The sequence below is a fragment of the Oncorhynchus masou genome, chromosome 19, assembly GCF_036934945.1.
Source record: "Oncorhynchus masou masou isolate Uvic2021 chromosome 19, UVic_Omas_1.1, whole genome shotgun sequence".
In the NCBI taxonomy this organism is placed as follows: domain Eukaryota; kingdom Metazoa; phylum Chordata; class Actinopteri; order Salmoniformes; family Salmonidae; genus Oncorhynchus; species Oncorhynchus masou.
This window is the reverse complement of record NC_088230.1, coordinates 13,012,949-13,035,052: the sequence shown is the minus strand read 5'-3', so window position 1 is coordinate 13,035,052 and position 22,104 is coordinate 13,012,949. Positions and strand designations below refer to the sequence as shown.

At 45.6% G+C, this 22,104-nt stretch overlaps 1 protein-coding gene across 5 annotated transcripts in view; it reads left to right on the top strand.

The window, feature by feature from the left end:
• The window catches only part of LOC135505824 (neurexin-3b-like), a 450,362-nt gene that overhangs the window by 91,423 nt on the left and 336,835 nt on the right, over positions 1 to 22,104 (top strand). For all 5 annotated transcript variants that reach the window (XM_064924997.1, XM_064924996.1, XM_064924994.1 and 2 more), the window contains one exon: positions 20,193 to 20,494. In XM_064924997.1, the coding sequence (XP_064781069.1) occupies positions 20,193 to 20,494 (302 nt within the window). The remainder of the gene's footprint in view (positions 1 to 20,192; positions 20,495 to 22,104) is intronic.

Here is a 22,104-nt window from a genome sequence, read left to right as displayed (position 1 = left end):
CTGTCTGTGTATATGCGTGTGCGTGCGCACGTGTGTAGAATAATACCTTGGAGTAATGATTGTATACATTTAAATTAGAAAAAATAACTATTGAAGGGAGTGATACGTTTTTTTAAAACTCGTATCTCCCCCACTGGCATCCTCAGTCGATAAACACACACACACACACACACACACACACACACACACACACACACACACACACACACACACACACACACACACACACACACACACACACACACACACACACACACACACACACACACACACAGACACATTGTTTTGGCCACAGGCTATAGCTGGTTCCAACTGGATTTAAAGCCACAATGTTTCTCAAAAACCTCAGGAGAGTATTCCCGACCAGATCCTCTCCAGCCCTCCCTCTCCCCTTTCCTTCCCTTTCTCCCTCTTCTTCTTGCTCTCCCTCCTCCATCTCTCCTGCTGTCCTTAGTTTAACCATAAATAATAGTTTTACTTTAATAGACAACCACCATTTATCCAAGCCAAATTCAGTTGTTTATTTTGATTTAGTGATCCACATTAACACTGTTATAAAATATATACTATACAGTACATACAACATTTCTCTTACAACATTAAAATAGTATGTGGACCACAGGAGGTTGGTGGCATCTTGATTGGGGAGGACGGGCTCGTGGTAATGGCTGGAGCGGAATCAGGAGAATGATTTCAAATGCATTCATGTCATTCCATTTCAGCCATTATTATGAGCCGTCCTCCCCTCAGCAGCCTCCTGTGATGCGGACCTATACCGTATTAACTCTAAATAATCCTCATATACAGTATGTGTTATATACTTACCTTTACCAGAGAGAGATAGAGAGAGCGCGCGAGAGAGAGAGGAGTGTGGGAGTGAGTCCATGTATCTCAGTATTTAAAGTGGAACCGACAGCGTTTTAACTCATTTGCATATATGAGACAAACAGAGATAATCATAATAACAGCCAAAAATATCAGAATTCCCAGTTTATGCAATTTTATGCAGTTTTACCAACCTTATAAGAGGTTTTGAAATGAGTTTCTATTTGACTCAACATTCCATGACACAGAGTAAGACATATTTGGCAGGACAGATGGATGCAGTACAATGCATGATTAATATAATTAACCAATACATGTCCTGTTAGTCCAGTAAATATTGCTATGAGGTTGTAAATCACTGCTGGCCTGGTACGTTGTTTGTTGCCTCGAGCCATTCGGTTTAGAGTTCCAATTAATATTTTGGACAAAAAAGGCAGAATGACAATACATTCAAACTAGCAAGGGCAGTGATCACACGTCAGTCACACGTCAGTCACACGTCAGTCACACGTCAGTCACACGTCAGTCACACGTCAGTCACACGTCAGTTGTAAACCGGGTAATAGGCTAGCTTATCTATTTACAGTTGAGTTCGGAGGTTTACATCCACTTAGGTGGGAGTCATTAAAACTCGTTTTTCAACCACTCCACAACTTTCTTGTTAACGAACTATAGTTTTGGCAAGACGGTTAGGACATCTACTTTGTGCATGACACAAGTAATTTCTCAAACAATTGTTTACAGACAGATTATTTCACTTATAATCCACTGTATGACAATTCTAGTGGATCAGAAGTTGACGTACACTAAGTTGACTGTGCCTTTAAACAGCGTGGAAAATTCCAGAAAATGATCGCATGGCTTTAGAAGCTTCTGATAGGCTAATTGACATAATTTGAGTCAATTGGTGGTGTACCTGTGGATGTATTTCAAGGCCTACCTTCAAACTCACTTTGCTTGACATAATGGGAAAATTAAAAGAAATCTGCCAAGACCTCAGAAACAAATTGTAGACCTCCACAAGTCTGGTTCATCCTTGGGCACAATTTCCAAACGCCTGAAGGTACCACGTTCATTTGTACAAACAATAGTATGCAAGTATAAACACCAGGCTTGCAAGCCAAAGAACACCATCCCAACCGTGAAGCACGGGGGTGGCAGCATCATGTTGTGGGAGTGCTTTGCTGCAGGTGGGACTGGTGCCCTTCACAAAATAGATGGCATCATGAGGAAGGAAAATTATGTGGATATATTGAAGCACCATCACAAGACAACAGTCAGGAAGTTAATGATCCCAAGCATACTGCCAAAGTTGTGGTAAAATGGAGTGGTCATCACAAGCCCTGACCTCAATCCCATAGTAAATGTGTGGGCAGAACTGAAAAAGTATGTGCGAGCAAGGAGGCCTAGAAACCTGACTCAGTTACACCAGCTCTGTCTGGAGGAATGGGACAAAATTCACCCAACTTATTGTGGGAAGCTTGTGGAAGGCTACCCTCAAACGTTTGACCCAAGTTAAACAATTTCAAGGCAATGCTACTAAATACTAATTGAGTGGATGTAAACTTCTGACCCAATGTTTGGTGGGTCATATTTCGGAGGACGCATGACTCAACCTTCCCCTCTCCCGAACTCTTTGGGGAGATGCAGCGATGAGACAAGATTGTAATCACAAAATTGGGGGTAAAACATTTTTTATCAAATATTTATTATTGCTTAAACGCCGCCAGTGCCATTTCAAACAGTATCTAGTTCAGTGGTATTCAAACTTTTTCAGGATGGACCCCATTTTCACCACCAGAATTTCTCGGGACTCATTTTTTTCATAAGAATTACATCAACAAATAGCCTTAAATTCATTACATTTTCATCTCTTATGAAAATGGAAACAAACCAATGAATACATTTACTCAATAAAGTAAACATTTTCAAATTATCTTTTTCAAATTTTGAGAATATTGCCCTATGCAATAATGTGTACTCTTTTGTTCTTAAAATGTTTTAAATAGTAATTGGCGAGCTTGCTGCAGTTCCCCACGACCCCGACTTTGAATACCACTGATCTAACAGATGGATGATTCTGCACAACTTCCTTGCAGGCAGATGAATGCCAGGCTACAGAACATATTCCCCGTTGGTAACTGCTCTACAGACCTCCATTTCAAAACTACTCTTGACATGATTGGCTAGTGAGTAAGGTCAGAGGTCACATATAACAGTGCAGCCAGACATGATGTATGATAGATGTCAGTGAGAGTGTCAGTGCTGTGACTTTAACCTCCCTCTCCCTCTATCCATCCCTCCCTCTCCCCTTCCTCCCTCTCACCAAAATATTTATTTCATCCACCCTTCACAGCGCTGACTGTCTATGACTGTTGGACTTTAACCCCATATCCTCCCTGTGTGCTTTTGAAAGTAGCGGCGTCTCACACACACACACTCCACCAGTGAGTAGAGGGGCTGCGTTCCAAAAATGGCACCCTATTCCCTAGCTAGTGCACTACTTTTGACCAGAGCCCTATGAAGAGTAGTCCATTACGTAGGGAATAAGGCATTTGGGACACAACCTGGGTCCCAGCGTCACACCAGCACCAGTGAGTAGGTTGTAGGTTAGAGACTATACATGTGCAGTGCTAATGTGGTTCAAGTGAAATAAAGAGAGTGGTTCCTTTCCACTGACTGTCTGTCGCCTCAGCATCACTCTCTAGGGTTTTCAGACTCAGATACAAATCGCATGATTGATTGATTGATTGAGGTGAAGTTAATGACATAGAGTTCCCGGTGGTTTCCATAGAGATATGGAACGGCAGCGTCTTGACAGAGAGGGATATGGTGTGATGTGGTTAGATATTGGTGGTGTGTGAGCGTGCCTGCCTTCCTGCTGCCTGCTGCCTAGGTGCAAGCGTGTGTGTGTGTGTTTCTATGTGTGTGTGTTCTGACAGGAGAGATAATGACCAATAAGGCTCCGGGGAGGCTGGCCTGTCATGCTCCAGGGGGCTCTGCCTCTAGCCTCTACACGCACACACACACACTGTGAAACTACACACACACTGAGACACACACACCGAGGAATACACACAGGAGAAACACAGAGCAATAGAAAGATCAAGAAATACACATGCAGACATTTCAAATCAAGACCGTAGCCTTGTGAATTCCACATAGAAACTGTCACTGTACAGCATACTGCCTGTACTGTAAATAGTAGAAAATTAATGAGAGTGACAGCAGTTTGTCCTTCACACATGATGTGAGACTTACTTGACAGTGATTCTTCTTGCTCAGTCACACAGTACATTCCCATCTCTCAACTACACGTATAATTGTTATAATGGGTACTTCAGAGTCCCATTCGGAAATCTTCTTTGAATCAGATGCGTTTACCAGACTAAAGTGTTTAAACAGCTGCAGTCTGAATAATGATTCTTTAGTTTGTAGATTTTTTGGTCTTGTCCTCTGGTAGAGTTGTAGTTTAAACCACTTCACACACCAGTGTCACCAGGCAGGTTTTGGTCTTAGGAATTCAACCATTTGCAACTTTAGCTTACACCGGGGTTTGCGTGGTCTGGTGTGAATTTCGTCAGGAGTGGGTTTTAGAAACGTCTGAGAAAAGGGCGGTCCATGACACCGACGTAATGTCTGTGCTTGCGTGGGCGTGGCCATTGATTTGGTTAACTTTAACTTGATATGAAAACCCATATTTTCCCATTTACATCACATTACATCTTTTCACAAATAGTTTCATGTTTAATCACATACGTTTCACAATATTTAGATGTAAACCTGACCACTGGGAAATGTAGACTTTAAGAGATACAGTTATGTGTGTTTCCTGTCCTTCATGAGATCACCAAATGAAACACACTCATCATGACTGCCCCTTAAGTGTCCAAGGACCACTCCACGGACCAGCATATGTTATAGACAGAAGCGCGCTACATGGCAGACCAATCTGAACTCATATCTCGGCATGTCCATTCTCGGCAGCCCATATCTCGGCAGCCCATTCGTTATCTCAGCCAATCATGGCTAGCGGGAAGGTTCCTGCCTTTTTCCGTGGCTAAACAAACTAGCGTGTAATTTAACAATTTTACTTGTATTTAAAGATGGCACATACAGTGGGGCAAAAAAGTATTTATTCAGCCACCAATTGTGCAAGTTATCCCAGTTAAAAAGATGAGAGAGGCCTGTAATTTTCATCACTTCAACTATGACAGACAAAATGAGAAAAAAAAAATCCAGAAAATCACATTGTAGGATTTTTAATGAATTTATTTGCAAATTATGGTGGAAAATAAGTATTTGGTCAATAACAAAAGTTTATCTCAATACTTTGTTATATATATTTGTTGGCAATGACAGAGGTCAAACATTTTCTGTAAGTCTTCACAAGGTTTTCACACACTGTTGCTGTTATTTTCGTCCATTCCTCCATGCAGATCTCCTCTAGAGCAGTGATGTTTTGGGGCTGTTGCTGGGCAACACGAACTTTCAACTCCCTCCAAAGATTTTCTATGGGGTTGAGATCTGGAGACTGGCTAGGCCACTCCAGGACCTATCTGTCTGGTTCTGCTCTGCATGCATTATTTGGTGTTTTACATTGCACACAGTGGATGTTTTTGCAGAATTCTGCATGCAGAGACTCAATTTGGTGTTTGTTACATTTTGTGAATTCTTAGTTGGTAAGCGGATCCGCAGACCTCACAACCATAAAGGGCAATGTCTGCTACAGAATAACTGATTCAAGTATTTTTTTCCAGATCCTAACTGGGATGTCAAATTTTATATTCCTTTTGATGGCATAGAAGGCCATTCTTGCCTTTTTTCTCAGATATTTCACAGCTTTGTGGAAGTTACCTGTGGTGTTGATGTAGGTATAGTAGGTATAGTTTTTTGTGTGCACTAGGGAAACATTGTCTAGATTAAATTTGTATTTGTGGTCCTTGACCTTTTTTGTAACACCATTATTTTTGTCTTACTGAGATTTACTGTCAGGGCCCAGGTCTGACAGAATCTGTACAGAAGATCTAGGTGCTGCTGTAGGCCCTCCTTGGTTTTCAACAGAAGCACCAGATCATCAATAAACAGTGGACATTTGATTTCAGATTCTAGTAGGGTGAGGCCGGGTGCTGCAGACTGTTCTAGTGCCCTTGCCAATTTGTTGATATATATGTTGAAGAGGGTGGGGCTTAAGCTGCATCCCTGTCTCACCCCACAGCCCTGTGGAAAGAAATGTGTGTGTTTTTTGTCAATTTTAACGGCACACTTGTTGTTTGTGTACATGGATTTTATAAGGTTGTATGTTTTTCCGCCAATGCTGCTTTTCATGAATTTGTATAGCAGACCCTCATGTCAAATTGAGTCAAAAGCATTTTTTGCATGAAAAGACTTTGCCTTTGTTTTAGTTTGTTTGTTTGTCAATTAGGGTGTGCAGGGTGAATACGTGGTCTATTGTACGGTCATTTGGTGAAAGCCAATTTGACTTTTTCTCAGTACATTGTTTTCCCTGAGGAAATGTACGAGTCTGCGATTATTGATGCAATGGATTGGTTGCTGCAATGGTTGCTGTTGATGCATATCCCACAGTAGTTAACGGGGTCACATTTGACTCCACTTTTGTGGATTGGGGTGATCAGTCCTTGGCTCCAAATATTGGGGAAAATGCCAGAGCTGTGGATGATGTTAAAGAGATTACGTATAGCCAATTGGAATGTGTAGAATGTGTAGGATACCATTGTCATAGTTGTGTCTCGGGGGACATATTTGGGAAGGAATACTGTCACCTCCAGGTAGGTGCTTGTCGCCCTGTGTGCTGAGAGTGTCAAGTTCTTGTCCAGTTGTGACACTTACGTCACCACTGAGTTGTACATGTTCTTGGGCCTGGAAATGGTTGACCTCCCCCTCTAGGATGGAGAAGCTGTCATCGTTAAAATATGGGGATTCTATTGGGGGGATATAGTTATCACATACAGGTTTCTCTGCTGAGATCATTTCCTTATTAACTCCTAGCCAGATGTTAAATGTTCCAGTGTTGACTAATTAAATAGAGTGAGTTGGGTCTGCTCTATACCAAACTAGCATACCCCCTGAGTGTCTTCCTTGTTTCACACCTGGTAGTTTGGTGGATGGGACTACCAGCTCTCTGTAACCTAGAGGGCAACCAGTGGGTTCGTCTCCTCTCTACCATGTCTCTTGTAGGATGACAACGTCTGTATTTCCAATTTCTTTGATTCGCTTTAGGCTAAAGGTAGATGACCTCAGATATTGTATATTCCAGGATGAGATAGTAAAAACTGTGTGTTCCATAGGGTCTAGTGTTGTTTTCATGTGGTTCAGACCCAGACCATTCCAGTAGGTGTGAGCAGAGCATGTTGAGCATCGGCTATAGACCTTTTAGGTTGCAGAATGGGGCTTGGGCGTGTGTATTAGTGGGGGTTGGGCCTGTTGCTTTGCTCATGGCCTGGGTATACGTGTGACTGTCATGTTGAGGTCTTTGCTGCAGGGGCGGTTGGCATGGGGTGGGGTAGAAGGGGCATAGGTCTGATCTGGGGTGGGGGGTGTGAGGCTGATGATGCTGTGTTCTTGGTGTAGGTCCTCTTGGCGTGGGTTGTCTTGGTGCAGGTCCTTCGGGAGGGGATCTTGCAGATCTGGGAGGGATGTCTGTTGTTTAGTTGCTCCTGTGTGAGGTGCTGTGGCTGCGGTTGAGGGTGACATCCTTCAGGTTCCTGGCAAAAGTTGTGTTTGCTGCCTTGTAGAGGTGGACCTGGCATCCGGAGAGGAAGCCCAGCACTGAGAGGAAGCTCAGCACTGAGAGGAAGCTCAGCACTGAGAGGAAGCTCAGGCAGGTAGTTGGATCCGGCAGATCCTGGCTGGCTGGCGGTTCTGGCATATCCTGGCTGACTGGCGGATCTGGAAGAGTCTGGCTGACTAGCGGATCCTGGCTGACTGGCAGATCTGGAAGAGTCTGGCTGACTGGCGGATCTGGAAGAGTCTGGCTGACTGGCAGATCTGGAAGAGTCTGGCTGACTGGCAGATCTGGAAGAGTCTGGCTGACTAGCGGATCCTGGCTGACTGGCAGATCTGGAAGAGTCTGGCTGACTGGCGGATCTGGAAGAGTCTGGCTGACTGGCAGATCTGGAAGAGTCTGGCTGACTGGCGGATCTGGAAGAGTCTGGCTGACTGGCGGATCTGGAAGAGTCTGGCTGACTGGCGGATCTGGAAGAGTCTGGCTGACTGGCGGATCTGGAAGAGTCTGGCTGCCTGGCGGATCTGGAAGAGTCTGGCTGACTGGCAGAATTGGAAGAGTCTGGCTGACTGGCGGATCCTGGCAGACTAACGGCTCTGGCTGCTCCATGCTGACTGGCGGCTCTGGCTGCTCCATGCTGACTGGCGGCTCTGGCTGCTCCATGCTGACTGGCGGCTCTGGCTGCTCCATGCAGACTGGCAGCTCTGGCGGCTTCTTGCAGAATGGCAGCTCTGGCTGCTCCATGCAGACTGGCAGCTCTGGCAGGTCCTTGCAGACTGGCAGCTCCTTGCAGACTGGCAGCTCCTTGCAGACTGGCAGCTCCTTGCAGACTGGCAGCTCTGGCTGCTCCATGCAGACTGGCAGCTCTGGCAGCTCCATGCAGACTGACAGCTCTGGCTGCTCCATGCAGACTGATAGCTCTGGCTGCCCCATGCAGACTGGCAGCTCTGGCTGCTCCATGCAGACTGACAGCTCTGGCTGCTCCATGCAGACTGGCAGCTCCTTGCAGACTGGCAGCTCCTTGCAGACTGGCAGCTCTGGCTGCTCCATGCAGACTGACAGCTCTGGCTGCGCTAAACAGGCAGGAGACTCCGGCAGCGCTGGAGAGGAGAAAGGCTCCGGCAGCGCTGAACAGGCGGGAGACTCCGGCAGCGCAGGAGAGGAGGAAGGCTCCGGCAGCGCTGGAGAGGCGAGGCGCACTGTAGGCCTGATGCGTGGTGCTGGCACTGGTGGTACTGGGCCGAGGACACGCACAGGAAGCCTGGTGCGGGGAGCTGCCACCGGAGGGCTGGTGTGTGGAGGTGGCACAGGATGGGCTAGACCGTGAAGGCGTACTGGAGATCTTGAGAGCAGTGCTGGCACAGGACGTGCAAGGCTAGGGAGGTGCACAGGAGGCCTGGTGCGTGAGGCTGGCACCATCTTCACCAGCCGACTAACACACACCTCAGGAAGAGTATTGAGCACTGACCCAGGTGCCATCAAATCCCCGACACGCTCCGTCGGGCGAATTCCATGCTTAAAGCACCAACACAGCAACTCCCTCATTTCTCTCTCCTCCAATCTCCCCATTAACTCCTTCACAGTCTCTGCTTCGCTCACCTCCAACACCGGCTCTGGTTCTGGTCTCCTCCTTGGCTCCTCACGATAAACAGGGAGAGTTGGCTCAGGTCTGACTCCTGACTCTGCCACACTCTCCCTGAGCCCCCCCCCAAGACATTTTTGGGGCTGACTCTCGGGCTTCCATCCGCGTCGCCGTGCTTCCTCCTCATACCGGCGCCTCTCCGCTTTCTTCGCCTCCAGTTCTTCTTTGTGGCGGCGATATTCTCCAGGCTGAGCCCAGGGTCCTTCTCCGTCCAATTCGTCCTCCCATGTCCATTCATCTCTTTGTTGCTCCTGCTATTGCTGTTGCCTGTTACCACGCCGCTTGGTCCTGTTGTGGTGGGTGATTCTGTAACGGTTCTCGTCTGTCGAAGGAGAAGCGGACCAAAATGCAGCGTGGTGGTTATTCATGTTCTTTAATGAAATGAACTAGACATGAAATAACGAACAAAACAAAGAACGAACGTGAAAACCTATACAGCCTATCTGGTGAACACAAACACAGAGACAGGAACAATCACCCACGAAATACTCAAAGAATATGGCTGCCTAAATATGGTTCCCAATCAGAGACAACGATAAACACCTGCCTCTGATTGAGAACCACTCCAGACAGCCAAAGACTATGCTAGATACCCCCACTAAGCCACACACCCAATACCTAACAAAACCCCAAGACAAAACACACCACAATAAACCCATGTCACACCCTGGCCTGACCAAATAAATAAAGACAAACACAATATACTTCGACCAGGGCGTGACACTCCCCAACAGCAACTGTTTCCTGGCTGTTATTTCCTCCACCATCACTTCAAGCTCTTGTGAGTGACTTCAGGCTATAATATGAGAAAAATAACGTTTGTTTTTGTGCATAAAGGGTTTGTGAACAAACTAAAAAAGTATGTTCTTGAGACATAAAGTAGATAAATGTAATTAAATGTAAATATCAATACTTTATTAAAGTGGACCAAATCCTACCTTCCCTGTCACATAGGCTTATTTATTGGTTTCAAACACGGCACTAATGTCAGTGCCACATAAGATATTTGCGAAGTTCTTAGGAAAGATATTTATGACGTTCCAAGGAAAACTATGATGTCCTAAGAACTTTTGAGGAATTGCACTTATGAACTATTATATGAACGTCATATTCTTTTCCTTAAGAAACGTCTTATATTTTTTTCTAATGTTGTGCTTAAATCAGGCCCCTGCTCTCTGTCACGCCTCAGCTTTCTCACCTCCTCGTTCAGTACTATTAGCTGAGCCATGTTCCTGTCTCTCCTCGTCCATTACTGTTAGCTGAGCCATGTTCCTTTCTCTCCTCCTTCAGTACTGTCAGCTGGGCCATGTTCCTGTCTCTCCTCGTCCATTACTGTTAGCTAGGCCATGTTCCTGTCTCTCCTCATCCATTTTTGTTAGCTAGACCATGTTCCTTTCTCTCCTCCTTCAGTGCTGTTAGCTAGACCATGTTCCTGTCTCTCCTCATCCATTACTGTTACCTGATCCATGTTCCTGTCTCTCCTCCTCCATTACTGTTAGCTGAGCCATGTTCCTTTCTCTCCTCCTTCAGTACTGTTAGCTGGGCCATGTTCCTGTCTCTCCTCCTTCCTTACTGTTAGCTGAGCCATGTTCCTGTCTCTCCTCGTCCATTACTGTTAGCTAGACCATGTTCCTTTCACTCCTCCTTCAGTACTGTTAGCTGGGCCATGTTCCTGTCTCTCCTCGTTCAGTACAATTAGCTGGGCCATGTTCCTGTCTCTCCTCGTCCATTACTGTTAGCTAGACCATGTTCCTTTCTCTCCTCCTTCAGTACTGTTAGCTGGGCCATGTTCCTGTCTCTCCTCATCCATTTCTGTTAGCTAGACCATGTTCCTGTCTCTCCTCGTCCATTACTGTTAGCTGGGCCATGTTCCTGTCTCTCCTCGTCCATTACTGTTAGCTGGGCTAGTTCCTGTCTCTCCTCATCCATTTCTGTTAGCTAGACCATGTTCCTGTCTCTCCTCCTTCAGTACTGTTAGCTAGACCATGTTCTTTTCTCTCCGCCTTCAGTGCTGTTAGCTAGACCATGTTCCTGTCTCTCCTCCTTCAGTACTGTTAGCTAGACCATGTTCCTGTCTCTCCTCCTTCAGTACTGTTAGCTGGGCCATGTTCCTGTCTCTCCTCCTTCAGTGCTTTTAGCTGGGCCATGTTCCTCTCTCTCCTCCTTCAGTATTGTTAGCTGGGCCATGTTCCTGTCTCTCCTCTTTCAGTATTGTTAGCTGCGCCATGTTCCTGTCTCTCCTCCTTCAGGACTGTTAGCTGGGCCATGTTCCTGTCTCTCCTCCTCCATTACTGTTAGCTGGGCCATGTTCCTGTCTCTCCTCCTTCAGTGCTGTTAGCTGGGCCATGTTCCTGTCTCTCCTCCTTCAGTGCTGTTAGCTGGACCATGTTCCTTTCTTTCCTCCTTCAGTGCTGTTAGCTGGGCCATGTTCCTTTCTCTCCTCCTTCAGTGTTGTTAGCTGGACCATGTTCCTTTCTCTCCTCCTTCAGTGCTGTTAGCTGGGCCCTGTTCCTGTCTCTCCTCCTCCATTACTGTTAGCTGGGCCATGTTCCTGTCTCTCCTCCTCCATTACTTTTAGCTGGGCCATGTTCCTTTCTCTCCTCCTTCAGTATTGTTAGCTGGGCCATGTTCCTGTCTCTCCTCCTCCATTACTGTTAGCTGGGCCATGGTCCTGTCTCTCCTCCTCCATTACTGTTAGCTGGGCCATGTTCCTGTCTCTCCTCCTCCATTACTGTCAGCTGGGCCATGTTCCTTTCTCTCCTCCTTCAGTATTGTTAGCTGGGCCATGTTCCTGTCTCTCCTCCTCCATTACTGTTAGCTGGGCCATGTTCCTTTCTCTCCTCCTTCAGTATTGTTAGCTGGGCCATATTCCTGTCTCTCCTCCTTCAGTATTGTTAGCTGGGCCATGTTCCTGTCTCTCCTCTTTCAGTATTGTTAGCTGGGCCATGTTCCTGTCTCTCCTCCTCCATTACTGTTAGCTGGGCCATGTTCCTGTCTCTCCTCCTCCATTACTGTTAGCTGGGCCATGTTCCTGTCTCTCCTCTTTCAGTATTGTTAGCTGGGCCATGTTCCTGTCTCTCCTCTTTCAGTATTGTTAGCTGGGCCATGTTCCTGTCTCTCCTCCATTACTGTTAGCTGGGCCATGTTCCTGTCTCTCCTCCTTCATTACTGTTAGCTGGGCCATGTTCCTTTCTCTCCTTCTTCAGTACTGTTAGCTGGGCCATGTTCCTTTCTCTCCTCCTTCAGTACTGTTAGCTGGGCCATGTTCCTGTCTCTCCTCCTTCATTACTGTTAGCTGGGCCATGTTCCTGTCTCTCCTCCTTCATTACTGTTAGCTGGGCCATGTTCCTTTCTCTCCTCCTTCAGTACTGTTAGCTGGGCCATGTTCCTTTCTCTCCTTCTTCAGTGCTGTTAGCTGGGCCATGTTCCTTTCTCTCCTTCTTCAGTGCTGTTAGCTGGGCCATGTTCCTGTTTCTCCTTCTTCAGTACTGTTAGCTGGGCCATGTTCCTTTCTCTCCTTCTTCAGTGCTGTTAGCTGGGCCATGTTCCTTTCTCTCCTTCTTCAGTGCTGTTAGCTGGGCTGTGTGTTTCTCTCTCACAGTCTGGAGTGAAGCCAGCTCTCTCAGACAGCCGTCTCTCTCCACCTTGTTGGGGGTGCTTCTTTGTTTTGTGGGTGTTGTCAGTGTGTTCTCTCTCTCTCTCTTTTCTCTCTACACCACACCTCTATCACTCCTCTTTCATCCCTCTATCCCTGCCATTGCCTCTAACCCTTTGTATTATTTGAAGGATGTGTAAAAGGTGACCCAGAGGTGTCCTGATCCTTCCTCCATCTTTCCCTCATCCTTCATTCAACCCCTCCAGCTTAATAACATTGGCCGCCACCATCACTGCTAATGGCCCTCCATAAGTAGCCATTAGGAAATCAGCCTCTTTCTCTATCTTCTACCCCCCCCCCCTCGTTTTCTCTCCCTCAAGCCTCTGCTCCAGCATGCGCTCCGCACCATTGCCTCACTTGATGGGATTGAACCCCATGCTTCCCCATCCCCCAAACATCTGCCCCTCCCTCCCTCCTTCCATACCTGCCATCCCCTCCTCTTTACCCCCTGCATCACTGTAAAGTCTTATTGCTCACCCCACAAAGCATCCAGAGCCACCAGCCAATAAAGAGTCTTACTGAGAGTGCCACCAGCCAATAGGGAGGCCTATTGAACCCCTGATACCTCCCTCTGAGCGACATCATGACAGCGTTAAGTCTCAGAATTGACACCATACTGATAGCCAATCAGAACGCTGAATACGGAGGATTATGTTAAAGTAACATCAAACTGATGTTTCAACAGTGTTTTTACGTGTGTGTGTGCATTTACGTGCGTGTGTGTCTTCGCCCAGACAGTCAGCTAGGTGTTATCTCGTGAAGTAAGGCTTTATGTAAGGCCTGAGATGAAAGAGTCAGAGAGACCAGAGGGAGCAGAGCAGAGTGAATCCTCCTCACAGCTCTTCACCACCAGCCTAATACTGCCCGTCTCTCCCCTCCCTTCCTCTCCTCTCCTCCGGAAGTGATGTGAAGAGCCATAGCGAGAGAGAAAGATTGGGAGAGAGGAAGTGGAGCACTTCAAAGCGTTTGCATCTCAGACGGTATTTTGGCGCACTAGCTCTGGTCCGGGGCGTTATGTTAACCACTGTTCCTTGTGCAGTTAGCTAGTACAAGGGAGAGGCTTTAAGGACACAGCTGACGCTTAAACCGACTAGCCAAAACATAAAACAGACTCTTACCTTAACCTAGCCCTAAATGTTCTGAAATTAAATATCGGTTTGGGCATCAGGAGTGTCCTTCTAGCCTTTTCCCTATTACACACTAGCTGGCTCGTACACATTCGCTATTACCTAGCGTTTAACTCTAAATGTAATTTCACCACCCGTGCTATTGGTGGCGGTAACGAACCCTCCTCTCTGGCACGATTCGACATCCTGTCTGAGCTCGCTCATCTCACAGCATCTGTGGCGTGAGAAAGTACCTGTAGGAGCCAGATCCTATTGCCACTGTGTGGGAAGATAGCAGTCCTCCGGCCATCTTCCATTCTTCTCCTGGGCTCCTCATTATTGTCTAACAACCGAATTTAGCACTATACTTTGGAACTTACATTTTCTGCCAGCTCGTTTGTGTGTGTGTACGTGCGTGCGTATGTTGGCTGCATAAAGAGATAGCCTCTAACACATCGCTAACAAACCCGGGATCCCCAGTGCAGTGAAACGAACATATTTGGCAGCACTACAACTGGTGGAGACATCAGGCTTTACCAAACACACTACATACAGCCTCATCACTAAGCTGAACTGACTGAACTCATCTAGTTGGGTGCTGGCTGAGCTTATTTAGCATGACAGATTCAGCCTCTCCCCTCCTCCCTCCCTCTCTCTCTCTCTCTCTCTCTCTCTCTCTCTCTCTGTCGTTCTATCTGTCTCTCTCGCTCTCTCCCTCTCCCTACCTATCTCTCACACACACACACACACACACACACACACACACACACACACACACACACACACACACACACACACACACACACACACACACACACACACACACACACACACACACACACACACACACACACACACACACACAGTCTCTGATGATGATGGAGGTTTAATACCATGGCCCTGCTTTTTAAAAGGTCACAAATGGTGTCTCAGCGGGGTCAAAGCATTCCCCGTGGGAAGGTCCTCCGGGTTAGACTGGTGGCCGGGTTCAGACTGCTTGGTGGTGAGTCTGGGGTAGGAGGATGGCGGGAGAGTGGAAAGGAGAGAGAGGGGGGAGAATGGGAGAAGCAGGGACATTGAAATGAAGCAGCTAGAAGAGGGGATGGGTACCGGCAGAGGGGAGAGGAGGACTGGAGAGAGGAGAAGGGGGGGGCATGAAATTGAAGGAGCTAATTAGTTCCACTGGATGTTGAAAACCTCACACACAAGCCAATTTATGGTCAATCCAGCCTCTGCAGTGGCCATGCAGCATCTACAGTGATGCGGCCTCCGTGGGAGTCAGAACAGACATACTTCTTGAGCAGAGCAGAGCAAAAAAAAAAAAAAGACAAGACCTTACCTCTTCTGAGAGATTGTTACAACATTTGGGAGGCGCACAGCAATTGCGTCACATCTTCTGTACGGAGCCTCCGCACCGCATTGTCGGATCAAGCATAAATCACTAACACACACACACACAGACACACACCTCCCCCCGGCTTGCAGCCATACGGAGATGGAATATTAATGACGATTTGAAAATAGACAAAATGACCCGGAGTGCAGAGATCAATACTATTCTATATTCCATAGACCAAGACCAAGTCTGACCGTTCAATACATTTCCTACTGGGATGTCCTGCAACGCTCTACATTCATGCCTTGTGGGTGATGTTGATGACATGCGCCAAAGTGAGATTTTTTTTTTAATTCAAAGATTTAAGAAGGATTTGTAATTGTGGACAGTTATGATCTATTGTAATGTTAGTATTGTAGCGTACATTGCACTCTCCTAGTAACATCATAGTTGTACTGTGTACTGACGCTAGGCCACATGCAGACATCCCACAACATAGTGAGTAGCCTACAGTGTGAATAAATCAAGCTCCTTAGAATGCTGATGTACAAGTAGCTAATATTAGCAGCCTAGATGACCAAAATCCCACTGGCTACAGACATACTTTAAGCTAATTGTAAGTTACCCAATGTCTGCAGACATCCTATCCTGAGTGGTGATACCAAGGCATGGCACCCGTCACCTGATTAGAATGTTTGGGTGGGGTCTAGGGTTGCTATGGTGATGACCCCTTGCACCTGGGGGTCAGGAGAGATCAGACGGGATTAGGTGTCAGGGGTGTTATCTGGGAAAACACCAGTGTAGTCCACAGCTGAATGAAGTAGCAGGGTTTATATTTATCATACTGGTACCACTACTGCTTACATAAGGTTTCTGGTAGTTAGACTGTGTCTGTGTCCCAAATGGCACCCTGTTCCCTTTATAGTGCCCTTACTTATGACCAGAGTCCTGCTCAAATGTAGTGCACTATAAAGGGAATACAGTGCTATTTGGAACACAGACTATGTGTCACTTCCTGTTCCCTTTATAGTGCTCTACTTATGACCAGAGCCCTGCTCAAATGTAGTGCACTATATAGGGAATACAGTGCTATTTGGAACACAGACTGTGTGTCACTTCCTGAGTTGCCATGAGTAGATTGGAAAGAAACAGAGAAATATCCGTTTTTGGTTTCTCAAGTTGGTTAATGTCCAGGTGACTTTCGTGACCTTGGTTCTGTGAAGGAGAGAACAAGGCATCACCGTAAGGGAACTAGGTTACACGCTTTGGAGGCCTATTATGGTATATTATATTATGGTTCCCTTATGGTGATGCCATGTAATCGACTGAAAGAAAGCTATATTTACCTATGGCTGTGGTAGTAAGGACTATATTGTTGTATGCCGACATTGTCTAAGGTTTGAGTTTAAAGGAACCCCAGATAGATATGGAGCACTCTAAGTACACACAGGGATAACATGTTCATAAATCATTGCTAAAAAAGTGTTTCATTTATTTATAGATAATGCCGAGTGACATTCATCCACTGAAGGTATACGATGCACCCTCTGGAAATGTGTTAATATTCTGAATTAGTTAGTATATGTACTGCGTACACAGTTCTCTACCGATGACAGAGTAGATCTTCCTTCCCGCAAGCTATTTTCAGTTCCATTTCCTCCCCCTAAAGTTAAATATTTGTCAGTGTATTATTTCAGTGTTTTATTCCAATGTATTATTTTGGTGTATTATTTCTGTGTATTATTTTGGTGTATTATATTGGTGAATTATTTCAGTGTATTATTTCTGTGTATTATTTTGGTGTATTATTTCTGTGTATTATTTCTGTGTATTATTTCTGTGTATTATTTTGGTGTATTATTTCTGTGTATTATTTCTATCTTTGATGATGCGCTATTGTTTGTCTGTACAGTGTCTTATCTGACGGTTCTTCCGATGATGAATGTGGGAACAATCTGTCACATGAGAAAGCACCAGTAAATCAGTGAAGTGAACAGAGAGAGAGATTAGGTTTTGATTTAGACTAAACGTAATCTGCAGTACTCTGTCTCACTGGGAATAACGTGCGTCCGTGCGTGTTCATTCTGACCAACCAGTACATTGAAAAAGGCTTTCAGAGGAGAGGAAGGAAGAGTTGTGTTGTCCTCCAGCCTCTCATCTTGTCTATGTTTCTGTCTCTGTGCTGTGCCCAGTGTTTTACGCCAAGGGGGAAATTACTCTCTGACCTGAATCATCCCAAACAACTGCCTCTCTCTTCATTTCTCTCTTTTTCTTCCTCGTGCTCTCTCTCTTTCTCTCTCTCTTATTCTGTCAATTCCCTCTGCCTTTCTTCTTCCTCGTTCTGTCTCTCTCTTTCTCTCTCCCTTCAGGCTCCACAATACGCTGTCTTGTGTTTACATGGAGTCCGGCCAGAAAACAAACCCAAACCTAGCAGCAGTCTCTTTTTCCTTCTATCTGTGCTTCATCGCCTCTCCTGCCCTCAGACCAGGAACTTGTGATTGGCTTAATAACAATGTGAAATGCAATTAAAGTCAGAAACAGCAAAAATGTTGTAATGTATTACGCAACTAGTAAGTATTCAGACCCCTTGACTTTTTCTTACTTTTTCTTACATTTTGTTACGTCACAGCCTGATTCTAAAATGGATTACATCGTTTTTTTCCCTCAATCTACACACAATGCCCCATAATGACAAATCAAAAAAAGGGTTTTCAACATTTTTGCAAATGTATATATAACAAAAAAAGAAATATCATATCTACATAAGTATTCAGACCCTTTACTCAGTACTTTGTTGAAGCACTTTTGGCAGCAATTACCCCCTCGAGTCTTCTTGAGTATGACGCTATCAGCTTGGAACACCTGAATTGGGGAGTTTCTCCCATTCTTCTCTGCAGATCCTCTCAAGCTCTATCAGGTTGCATGGGGAGCATCGCTTCACATATATTTTCAGGTCTCTCCAGAGATGTTCGATCGGGTTCAAGTCCAGGCTCTGGCTGGGCCACTCAAGGACATTCAGAGACTTGTCATGAAGCCACTCCTGCATTGTCTTGACTGTGTGCTTGGGATCGCTGTCCTGTTGAATGGAGAACCTTTGTCTCGGTGTGAGGTCCTGACCACTCTGGAGCAGGTTTTCATCAAGGATCTCTCTGTACTTTGCTCCGTTCATCTTTCCCTTGATCCTAACTAGTCTCCCAGTCCCTGCCACTGAAAAACATCCCCACAGCATGATGCTGCCACCACCATGCTTCACCGTAGGGATGGTGTTAGGTTTCATCCAGACGTGACACTTGGCATTCAGAACAAATAGTTCAATCTTGGTTTCATTAGACCAGATAATCTTGTTTCTCATGGTCTGAGAGTCCTTTAGGTGCCTTTTGGAAAACTCCAAGCAGGCTGTCATGTGCCTTTTACTGAGGAGTGGCTTCCATCTGACCACTGTTCCATAAAGGCCTGATTGGTGGAGTGCTGCAGAGATGGTTGTCCTTCTGGAAGTTTCTCCTATCCCCACAGACAAACGCTGGAGCTCTGTCACAGTGACAATTAGGTTCTTGGTTACCTCCCTGACCAATGCCTTTCTCCCCCGATTGCTCAGTTTGACCAGGGGCCAGCTCTAGGAAGAGTCTTGGTGGTTCCAAACTTCTTCCATTTAAGAATGATGGAGGTCACTGTGTTCTTGGGGACCTTCAATGCAGCAGAAATGTTTTGGTACCCTTCCCCAGATCTGTGCCTTGACACAATCCCGTCTCGGAGCTCTGCGGACAATTCCTTAGACCTCATGGCTTGGTTTTTGCTCTGACATGCACTGTCAACTGTGGGACCTTATATATACAGGTGTTTGCCTTTCCAAATCATGTCCAATCAATTGAATTTACCACAGGTGGACTCCAATCAAGTTATGATCAATTGAAACAGGATTCACTTGAGCTCAATTTGGAGTCGCATAGCAAAGGGTCTGAATACTTGTGTAAATGAGGTATTTGCAAAAATTTCTAAAAACCTGTTTTCGCTTTGTCATTATGGGTTATTGTGTGTAGATTGCTGAGGGAAAACAACAATTGCATCTATTTTAGAATAAGGCTGTAACGTACCAAAATGTGGAAAAGGTCAAGGAGTCTGAATACTTTCCGAATGCACTGTATACAGAGAGACTCCTCTCTCTCTTCCTGTCCTTCTCTCCCTCTCTGTCTCCATCCTTCCCTCTCTGCACCTCTCTGCCTCTTTACCTGTCTCAAATTACTGCATCTGTGTTGCAACAAGCCCCATACAGGAAGATACTTCCTTTCAGCGGTATGATTTTAAACCATATAACAGATATATGACTGCCGTGATTTATGTCTACCATTAGCAGGTAGCCAGTTACCATTGTGATCTCATAAGCAGTCTGCTAGCATGGAGACCTCGACCGAGGGACACATGTATTGGGTTTTTATGATGCGTGCGTTCCAGTATCAGGAGAACATTATGGGATAGCTGATATGGTGACTCATAGATATATTACTGTGGCGACTGGATTAGATTGATCTGTCCTGTCTTCTCATGGGAGGTGATGTCATATCCTACTTCTCGTGTTTTTCTAGGTCATTAAGTCATGATTTTGTTTTTTTCCCTCTAACATGATTCAATACTTACAGTGTAGGAAGGGATCATAGTTATGTTTTAATGGTCAAATATTATAGATTATACAGTGGGCTTCCTGTTTGTGTCACTGATATGTGGATGGAGTCCATCAATAGTCTCCTTGTGGGTTGTGCGTTTGATTCCCACCCGGGACATACAGTGCATGTTTCGCTGTTAATGACGTACACTCTACACTTCTCGACGTTTTGGATAAGAGCTTAACATGTAAAACAATCTTCCATCCTGTTTTTTTCTACCTCCAGCGAGGGAAGAGAACGTGGCGACGTTCCGTGGTTCGGAGTACTTCTGCTACGACCTGTCCCAGAACCCCATCCAGTCCTCCAGCGATGAGATCACATTGTCCTTCAAGACGTGGCAGAGGAACGGTCTCTTACTCCACACGGGGAAGTCGGCTGACTACGTCAACCTGGCCCTAAAGGACGGAGCGGTGAGCCTGGTCATCAACCTGGGCTCGGGCGCCTTCGAGGCCATCGTGGAGCCCGTCAACGGGAAGTTCAACGACAACGGCTGGCACGACATCAAGGTCACACGCAACCTCAGACAGGTAACCATGGAGACCGAGGTGACCGTAGGTTCAAGACTGATAATGATCAGTAGCAATAGATCAGTTGAATGGTAGCAGTGCCTTGGCTTTATTTGTGCATGAATGCTTTTCCAAGTACTCCAAGTGCTGAACATAGTTGATAGTTATTACGGATCTTGCATCGGTAATCACACTTCTATTATGAATTTGAAATATTGAGTAATCGTTTAGGTTAGACGTTGGAGGATTAGTGTTTTTCCTCTGAATTGAATGAGGTTTATTTATCTTTATAGCACCTTTTCCAAGTGCCCTAATAATCCAATTCAGATAGTTGTCAACAATGTTGTGTTGATACATATTACGAGAGAGACATTCTGACTTAGTGCAGTATTGAGTTATCATCAGTACAGTTAGATTGTGTTTCCCCTCTATTTGCCTTCCTAGCAGCCAGTGACTATGTGAATGAAAGAAGCCGAGGTGACATAGTGATTGAAAGCTTAGTGGTTGAGCGGACACTGTGGCTCTGTGTTTCTGTCACTTCCTTATCTTCATGTACAAACTTGAAGACTTCCCTATTTCCTTCATTGGAACTTTATCTGATACTTCTCTGCTTTTATTCTCCACTAAGCCGGACCCTTCAATCAGAGGCTGGGTTCTCGTTGCCTTCAGACACTGTCTTTCCTTTACAAACCACTCTGTCGGATATTCCACTCCTCTGTAAAAATACAGAAGCTACAAGACATCCGACTCAGTACGGACGCAGGGACTCCGTGTGACTGACATTAGCCTACAGATGTCAAATTGGAAATAGGTTTCAGATCAGTGGAGCATCTTCTTCAAATAGCATAAATATATGTTCACATGGCCACTGATGGGATGTCTATTGTCAATTTGTTATGTTGCTCCTCAGCTTATCTTGTTTACAATACCTATGTTCATAAGGGGGTACACTAATACTGTTATCAGATACTGTACCTTAATACAAGTATTACTACTTAACTAAGCTTTAAGAATCAGGGAATGCATTGTTCTTACACTGGATATGTACTGGTAACTGTACACACTAGAGCAGAAACAGTGAGAGAATCGGTAGCTGTTTGTGGATTGGGAGAGGGAGAGGGAGAGGGAGTTGGGACTCCAGCCTGTTGAATGGAGCCTTGAATGGAAGTGAAGAGAGATGGACAAGAAGTAAGTACAACTCAACTTTAAAAAGTAGGGCTGTATTAAATACATACTACAGGAATATACATTGAGTGTACAAAACATTAGGAACACCTGCTCTTTAGATGACGTAGACTGACAAGGTGAATCCAGGTGAAAGCTATGATCCCTTATTGATGTCACTTGTTAAATCCACTTCAATTAGTGTAGACCCTTTGTAGAGTCCATGCCCAGATGAATTGAGTCTGTTCTGAGGGCAAAAGGGGGTGCAACTCAATATTATGAAGGTGTTCGTAATGTTTTGTACACTCAGTGTATACTTGTACTGTAAGAGTGAAAGCACTGTTAGAGAAACAGTAGCTGAGAACTGTTTGTGGAGTGGAGAGGGAGTGAGCAGGGAGTTTCCTCAGCCAGTAGAATGGAGCCTTGCATGGAGGTGAAGAGAGGTGGACAAGTAAGTCAAGTGTTCA